A 9,036-nucleotide genomic window follows, 5' to 3' on the forward strand; every position below is an offset into this window, starting at 1 on the left:
TTTACTTTGTTTGTAAAAAAAAATTACACAGACCAGGGCAGTTTAATAGTGAGAAAACAAACATTACAGTCCATTCAAATGAATAATTAACCATCAAAATACTGTTTTAGTGCAAGTAGTCAGAACTAAACAAGGCATAAATGCCCACCTCCAGCTACCAAAAACAAACAGATCTGCTGGGATTTCAATGTTAACATTTAAAAGTTAAAACTGGTTAATTCTAGTGCCGTACTTGTGAACTCAAAACTCTTATAAGCATCACATCTGAGAAAGTGTTGTGACAGCAGTCTCAGCAGATTTGTCAATCTGTGACTCCTGGTCAGGGTCTCCGCAAACAGCAGCTCTACATTTGAGATAAGCTTCCTTCAGCTTTTGCATAGCGGCTCCCAGCTCCGGACTAGTCCGCAACGCCACCATATCATAGGCCATCCAGGTCAGGTGCGCTGCGGGCAGACAGATAAGAAGAGAGTGACATTGCATGTTTCAGACATTTATTTTAGTTACCTAAGCTTCACGCCCAAGCTATCTGAGCTCATATTTACCTCTCTAAATATGCCACAATACAGTTAACGTCCCATACCTGACATACTCTCAACGTCTTCAATCATCCTCTCCAATTCCTTGTTCATCTCCAACATGTCGTCGTCGCTGATGCGTGGAAGCTCGGAGCGAGTGGACGAATCGGCCATCCTGATTGCACATGTATTATTTATTTTATCACGTCTCCCTTTACAAACACCTCCGCATGAAAATAGCTAACGTTAGCTAACGCTAGGAACGAGCCTGTTACTGTTAGCAAAGTGATGTTAGGGCAGGAAAAAAGTTAGCAAAGTAGACTTCTAAAATTAAGATGTTGTAACATTTGTCGAGGCAGGCTAGTAAACTTGAGTTTTCTCGCCGGGGTCTGAAGGTAATGTTCAAAACTTATAAACTTACCTTAGGAAAGTTTGTCGGCTGCTTTGGGAAATAAGGGTCTCGCGCTAATGTAAGAAAGCAAAAATAAGCATGCGCATTGTCATGTCACAAACGCTCACTTTGAACTGTGATGAGGTTTTAATATCCTACACAGTAATGCACTATTTTAACACATGAATTGAATAAAGCTATTGTAACAAAACCTGCTATCATGCGAATAGAGTGTAGGTGACTGTATTCTTTAAATTATCATAAATGGTCATTTGGATTCAGCAATGGAAGCCTATATTATTTCAAGGAGGTAATCTAGTCCCCCTAGAGTTATATAAACTGAATCTTCTTACAGTCCATTTTCCTCATTACTGCTGGAGGCAAGTATTAAGTGAGTACGTTTCCTGTTTGTTGTGTAACAATATATATTGATGTAATATATTGTTTTGTTCATGAAAAATATACTGTTTCCTTGAGGCTATTTCTTAAGGATTTTTGAATGAGATCGTTTACTCAAGTAGTCTACTTTTATATGCTTGACATGAAATGTTTGTAAAGATTAAAAAGAAATCATAAACCAGGGTGTTAACAAAATTGTCTGCCATAGGTTAAACTTAATAGTATCCTTGTAATATCCAAAAAATATGACAAATGGTGGACAAACACCATGAGTGGAAAATTATTTTTCCACTCAAGTAGTCAACTAGCTGACAACAGGAAAAAAATGAGCTCACCTGAAAAAACAGCCAATCAAAATAGAGGGGGGCGTTTCCAGAGGAAAAGATAAAAGTGTGCCAGGTGACATCTTGACATACAAGCAAGGACAAAGACAAGAGTAAAGAGCAAGAGCAGGACTTTTGGAGTGGAGAGAAAGAGTCTGAGAAGTCTTGAGAAGAAAACCCATCAAAGGCAAAGAATTAAGAAGAGACAGAGAAGTGAGAAGAAACTTGACAATGTCTTCATTTGAGGCCCAGAGTCAGTCTCCTCCTCGATGTGGCCCGCAGTTTCCGAGCCTCGGCCAGGAGCCCCCTGAACTCAGCATGTACGGCGACTGTTACTACCCTCCTCCTTCACTGCCAAGTCCTCAGCGCACTACTCCTACCACCTATGAGATAAGTGACTACACCAGCTCCTCCTCAAACCCTTACCTATGGTTTAACAGCTCTGGGATCAACACATCGCCGTACCTGGCTACCACCGGCCCGCCAGGTAATCCCGGCCCTCCGTTTGTTCCTCAGCACTATGGCATGCAGAGGCCTTACCTGGGTCCACCTGGTGCTGGCGGTCCAGGAGGGGAACTGAGCTGGTTCTCCCTCCCTTCACAAGAAGACTTGATGAAGCTGGTTCGCCCCCCTTACTCCTACTCTGCTCTCATCGCCATGGCTATCCATGGAGCACCAGACAAGAGACTGACGCTGAGTCAAATTTATCAGTACGTCGCTGATAATTTCCCTTTCTACAACAAGAGCAAAGCGGGATGGCAGAACTCTATCAGACACAACCTGTCCCTTAATGACTGCTTCAAAAAAGTGCCAAGAGATGAGGATGACCCAGGTATGTAATTTTTGCATTTTGCATAGTTATGGTTGTGCTTTGAATTACTTTAATGGAATCTATTTACGTCTCTTCCATTCTAAAAGTCTTATTTTCTTCCTTGATAATTTAGGTAAGGGCAACTACTGGACACTTGACCCAAACTGTGAAAAGATGTTCGACAATGGAAACTTCCGCCGCAAAAGAAAGAGAAAGTCTGATTCTCTGTCCAGTGGAGATGGCAGTTCAGGGCCTCCAGAATCAGGTGACAGCGAGAGGGCCAGCCCTAAACACTCCAGCAACCCCAGCCTAAACATGTCGCCCGCAACGGACAGGATTCCCTCACCTTCACTGTCAGGTCCCGGGCCGTGCCTGAGCAGCTTCTTATCTGAAATGTCTGGAGTCTCCAATGGGGGAACAAATGAGGTGGGAGGTAGTGGGTTGAGCAGGCCGCTGCAGATGAACGTTCCTTTAGATGGGCCACATAGACCCACGCAGCCAGGAAGCTTTAGTACCTACTCGGCCAACTCCAGTGGTTCAGAGTGGGTACCACAAGTTCCAGCTCCACCCGCACTCTCCTCTTCACCCAGCCACTCCTCGCTAGGTTACACTAGCCCCATTCTCAATCAGTACAATGGCTCCAACAGTCATTTTTATCCTACACTGAGTTCTACAGGTGTCATCTATCATCGTGAGGGCACAGAGGTTTAATAAGACGTTGATGGGGGAGAAGGTGTTTGAAGAGACTCTTGATGGGAAATCCGTCTGGTTATTGTTTTTTCTAAGAGAGGGTCCGTTGTAGAAAATACACAAACACAAAGTGTGTTTGCGCTGACTGAGACAGTTGAGATCACCAAAGCGTGCGAAAGCTGCGTAAAAAGTTTTTAATTCCCACAGGAACAGCTTAGTCAGCTGCAGCGGACTACAGTTGTCACTCCCTGAAACCGCAGCCAGATTCACTATCAGATCTTCAGTTAGCTTTTATTCTAACTAAAGCTTGTTTCTATCTGATCTGAGTCATTATTAGCAGATCCTAGATCTGAAGTGCTGACATCAGGCTATTCCACTGCTATCTATGATTCTCCGATGGTATCGCCATTACAATGCTCAGCATATTTAGAGTAGGTAAATTATTCTGTTGTCTACGAAGCATGTGTAGTTATTGCTGTAAAATAAAAAACAAGTAAAAATGAGAATGTATGTCATGTTTTTTTTATAGTGCTAAAACAAAAGCATCTCATTGACCTACAGTCTTAACGGTAATTGCAGTTTGTAAATATGTTTATGTGTTGTGTAATTTTATACATGTGAGCTGTTGGTTTGTCGGTACAACTTTTATTGTGTAAAATGGATTTGCAATGTATGGTGTGTACTATATTTGTTGCATTTTGATATGAATAAAAGGTTTGAGTTACAGCTGCATTTTCCTTATTATTTTTTTATTTTTATTTTTTTATTTTAAGATAAATAAATTACACTTTCCCGGTCAATAAACTACCCATAGGCAATCACAAACACTTACCAAAAAAAAGACAGAAAAATAAAAAGATAGCACTTCGTGACAAAAAAAAAATAGTCCTGTCTGAAAAGCGATGACCAGTACTGTGGAACCTGCATGTCGGTGTAACCTGATCTTTGTGTGATGGATAGTTAACTGATTCTCCTAAACGGTGAAAATCCACATTCCCATGCTGTCCCTCTTCCCTACTCTAAACACTAAAATCATTCTCTATCACACCATCTGTGCACACATACTGCTGACTGGATGCAAGCAGCTTCATTAGGGGAAAGGGGACCAACTGTAAAACAGCAGTAAAGATGCTGATGCATGAATTACCAACTAAATGAAAACAGCAGCTCAATCCAGTTTGCATCATGTTCATTTGTTATTACCCGATGAATTTTAATACTGTCAAAACTGTATACCAACAATCCTAACAATAAACGAGAACGAATTAAATCAAAGTGCCAAGAATAAATAAGCTTTTTATTTGTACATCAATAAATAAAACAAAAATGTGTAAATATTTAAGTGTTGTATACATTTTGGAGAAAAAATATAACATCTAATAAAGGTGTAGTACTTATTACAAAACTTGTGTAAACTGAATTTGCAACTTTAATGTAACTTTGTAAAGTCAGATCTATCCAAGAAATTGGATTTATATATCTTGACAAAGTAGTTCTTACTAGCACAGCCATATAACAAGATAACTTACATTTTGTATTTAAACACTTGGAATTTATTAAAGTATACATAATAATAATAAAAAAAACATTACAAGCAATGCCTATCGTCTTGGTTGTTTTAATTTGTTCTTTTGTTGATTTTTGGTATTTAAAAAGATCTAAACTCTTTGATCAATGTCACCCTCGGGCCTTTATTTACCCTGAAATAAAGGCAGCATGACACTCATTTACGCTAAACACAAAAACAAGGAGAACAAGAAGAAGAACAAGAAAAAGAAGATGGAAAAGACACACTTTCAGAAACAGATCAGGTGGAATTTAACATCTTGGCACAAATGAGAAAGTGTGCGAGGTCAACCTGTCAAAATTTGCATAACTGATTTTAAAGAGGTTGCGTTCAGCCATAAAGTCTTGTTTTATTACTTGTGTCAGACTTGCTAGGATATCTGATTTAACTGTTTGAAAAATAGCCACCCTTATGCCAAACCTAAACTCTTCAACTCATTCAGGGAATTAGTCTTCTCGGAGGCAATATGATTTCCAAGTATATGAAGATTCAGGAAAAGACAAAGAGACGGAAGTCAGAGATAAAGGTAAGAGGAGGAACATATAGTCAGTATTGCTGCATATGCGTTCCAACATGTCGCACTTATATCTCTAAATCCTTTGGCACATTGAAAGGTTCATGCAGCCAATTAGTTTATTCCCCCCCCCCAACTCCATATCGTGTGCAGACTTTGTACTGGCAGGTAAAAGTCCTTTTTGCCTAGTCGATTAAGCCTGAGTACTTTTGCCAACAGAAACATTATAGGACTTTTGTTTCGGAGACTCCAAACGAAACTGCCATTTTAGGCAGACAGTACAAAATTGATGCAAATTCTTAACTGTTTATCACATCAAGGCTGGAAATCGTGTAATCTGGAATTCCAGGTGGAGCCTTTCAAATAATAAACGGTAAAACCTGAGGGATTTCACTTACAGACTTCTCTGAAACCAAAGTCAATTTTCTTTTATTGAAACTCATAACACAATATGTTTCAGTATCTTGGAACTTCCCCTGCCTGTTAGTCTGTATATCGATTAAACTGAACATTGTCTTTATGTGGACAGATCATGCATTCGTCTTATGTGATATAACATCCAATTATGCTTTATTTCCCTCCTGGCATTTCTTCTCACCTGTCTTTATCTGTTGCTGAGTCCAAAACTGCACATCTACCGAAATAAAAACTTTTAAGAAGTGCTTGAATCTCTGTCTTTACCTTATAAAAATGATAGTGAAAGTGAAAAATTAAGCCAATAAGCACTTGTATTGACAACTAATCTGCATCTATTGTGAGGCACAGTAGCTTTTCTGTGTCTCAGGGATACCCAGTAGAGCATCCATTAATCATACAGAGCTGTGAACCTTCTTTGCCTTAGGCAGTGGAAATATTGCTCAATAGAGTGATGCGATTAAAATCTATAAATCCTCATCTCCACCTGCCGCCTGGCTCGTGGCTGTCTTCCACACACCTGTCAAACTAACGGAACGCATGGCCCGTGTGTAGTGTTTATATTATAAACTGAGACAGAGAACGATTATACCAAAGCTGATGTGCATGAGAGATCTTTCCTGTCTGAACTCTCCTGATTATAAATGTGTGAGGGGTGGGGGAAAAAATCACACCTCACTGTATAGAGAATAAGGTCTGGCAGGAATGAGTTCATGTTTATTCCTCCAAAGTGAGCAGATGCACCACTTCACCTTGAATAACTGCTACCTGAACAGAAAGCTAACTGCTGTGGTACCAAAGCAACCCAAAACACACACAAGGACACACCACACGCGCCTTCTGTATTTACTAAAACAGTCATGTCCTGTCAAAGCTGTTTAGTAAACGGTAGAACATCAAGCCTGGAGAAATGTCATCATACCCATGGCCACAGCACTGTATTACCAGCTTGCTGTTATGTGTAAACACCTCCACACACTCCACAGGTGATGAAAGGAGGGAAATCGGTTTACACGAGTTTTGAAAGTCACTCAGCACTCTTTTAGTTTTCAATGCTTTTCAAAGGTCAGTTCAAAAAGCTGGCTTTGTATGAGGTCTTACATCCCAGGATCCAAGTCCATGAAGTACTCTTATATTTAAAATTCTTCACATTTTTAAATAAACCGTTGACAAATGAAATGCCACTGATCCTCATGACACAAAGAACAGGAGACTTTAAGGTGTCTAAATAGTCTCAGCAGGTTGGTCCAAGAGCCATAGTCCATAGGAAAATTCCTTCAGTTGTCCCTAAGAAAAGTGTAAATCTTCAGCAGCTCCTTCCCTGTACTGCATCCCTGTGTCCCAGAGTCCAGAGAATAAAGCAGTGACTGATCTGCACTTGTTAAACATGGTTTATATACACGATTTGGGGAAAAGTGAAGTTTGAAGACAAACACAGAAAGGAGTGAGACGGTGTGTATATATGAATCATTCCTATTTCCCCCTAAAATATTTTCCATGTCAACATGCAGTAAACATGGCGATATGAACAGGGCTTTGCTGAGAGGGAGGGAGATGAAGAAAGACGAGTGGGATAAAGTGTATACATACATCTCAAATCAGCTAAGCTAAATAAGTAATCTAAGAAACTGGAACAGCATCTTATGTAACTTGTGTAACCTTTTTTCCGTATTCCCATTTTTTTGACCAATAGTATTTGTGAGCATTTTACTGTTGATCTGATGGGACTAGTTATTGATAGATATAAAATTAACAAGTATCTAAAAGTAAAATCCACACTGGTGTCTTGTTAAGCGATGGCAGTATTAGTATTTTGGTCAGTAAGTCTAACCCTTTTAATCAAAAATTAAATATCGGAACTAGTGTATTGGAAGCATTATCAATAATTTTGAATCCATGTTTCCTGAGGACAGGATCTATCGACTTTCATTGTTATTGTTTTTTGACAATTATAAGCTGGATTGCTGTAAAAGTTTTAGCAGATACTCATTATGTTGTGTATACTCACCAAACTGTTAATTATTTGCATCATGCTAGTACGGGATTAGACCTCTTTTTGCCTACTTTAATTCTTTGTGACATAGATTTAACAAGGTGCTGAAATCATTCCTCACATATTATGGTCATATTTACATGGTAGCATCACATAGTTTCCTCAGATTTGTCAGCTTAACATCCACTCTACCACAAAGGTGCTCTGCGAGATTAAAATCTGACTGTTGAGACCTTTGAGCCCATTGATGAAATGAGATAATATGAGGTTTGTGACATGGTGCATCATCCTGCTGGAAGCAGCCACCTGACGACAGGTACACCATGGTCATAAAAGGATAGATGTGGTGGCAGTAATACTCAGCTAAGCTGTAGTGTTTAAACAGTCCTCAATTAGTACTAAGGGGCCCAAAGCATGCCAAAAAAATACACACACCTTTAGACCACCACCATTAATACAACGCAGGATGAATCAATGCTTTCATTTTTATGCCAAATTTTGAATCTGCTACTCAAATATCTCAGCAGAAATCAGGAGTCATAAGACCAGACAACATTTTTCCAGTCGTCTGTTGGCCAATTGTGATGATCCTGTGTAAACTGTAGTCTCAGTTTCCTGCTGTTAGCTGACAGGATTGGCCTCTGGTACGGTCTTCAGAGATGGTCTTCTGCATACTTTCTTTGTAATCACTCTTTTTTTAGTTACTGCTACCTTCCTATCAACTCATAGAAGTTTAATGATTCTCCTCAAACATCTAGTATCAACTAATTTAATAACTGATATTATGTACATAATAAAGTGATCAGGGAGTCAACATTGTAATGACAACAATGGATTCTATTTCTTGTATTATTATTGGTAGATCAGTGTGGATCCTTTAATATCACATCAGAAGGTGAGCTGAATAGTTTGTGGACAAGACACTGAACTGTGATGTCTGCAGACAATATTGTGATCTGTAGTGAAATTAGGGAGCAGGTGGAAGAGAGCCTGGAGAGGTTTTGGTATGCACTTGAGAAAAGAGGAATGAAAGTCAGGAGAAACAGGTGTGTGAATGAGAGAGAGAGACAGGTATAACAGTTTCACCTGAGCTTCGTCTCCTTCTGATATACTCCCATCTAACTTTATAAGGTCACATAATGTCACTTATTTTTCTGTGGTTCTACTGTAAAGAGCATCAGGTCTAATCCTAAAGCCTTCAGCATGAAGCAACCCTGTTACTAACAGCAGCTGAAGGTTACCTATAGCAGATTACATGTCAGTTCTACTGTTTGCATAACAGGAAATGTTCTGTTGGCGTTGCATGCCTAGTAACATCTGACTGATGCATCCCTCATAGCCCGTGTGTTATGACACACTCCTCTGAATTCAGTGACAAAAACAAGGTTCTTCACCACGCCAATCTGGTTAGATAGGGGT

At 39.6% G+C, this 9,036-nt stretch overlaps 2 protein-coding genes across 2 annotated transcripts; one reads left to right on the forward strand and one right to left on the reverse strand.

Annotated features, from left to right (window-relative positions):
- Positions 1-14: 14 nt before the first annotated feature.
- On the reverse strand, positions 15-1,065 carry syce3 (synaptonemal complex central element protein 3). The gene is made up of 3 exons (XM_084938620.1): positions 937-1,065; positions 581-690; positions 15-443 (listed from the first exon to the last, which is right to left on the reverse strand). Exons 2-3 carry the CDS (start codon positions 687-689, stop codon positions 259-261), a joined length of 294 nt encoding a protein of 97 aa, XP_084794746.1. The 5' UTR covers position 690; positions 937-1,065; the 3' UTR covers positions 15-258.
- A 641-nt stretch (positions 1,066-1,706) lies between these two features.
- foxi3b (forkhead box I3b) lies at positions 1,707-4,251 on the forward strand. The gene is made up of 2 exons (XM_084941794.1): positions 1,707-2,460; positions 2,573-4,251. Exons 1-2 carry the CDS (start codon positions 1,860-1,862, stop codon positions 3,148-3,150), a joined length of 1,179 nt encoding a protein of 392 aa, XP_084797920.1. The 5' UTR covers positions 1,707-1,859; the 3' UTR covers positions 3,151-4,251.
- Positions 4,252-9,036: the final 4,785 nt, after the last annotated feature.

This window comes from Perissodus microlepis, chromosome 2 (assembly GCF_051167445.1).
Source record: "Perissodus microlepis isolate ML-2025 ecotype Zambia chromosome 2, ASM5116744v1, whole genome shotgun sequence".
NCBI classification, from domain to species: Eukaryota; Metazoa; Chordata; class Actinopteri; order Cichliformes; family Cichlidae; genus Perissodus; species Perissodus microlepis.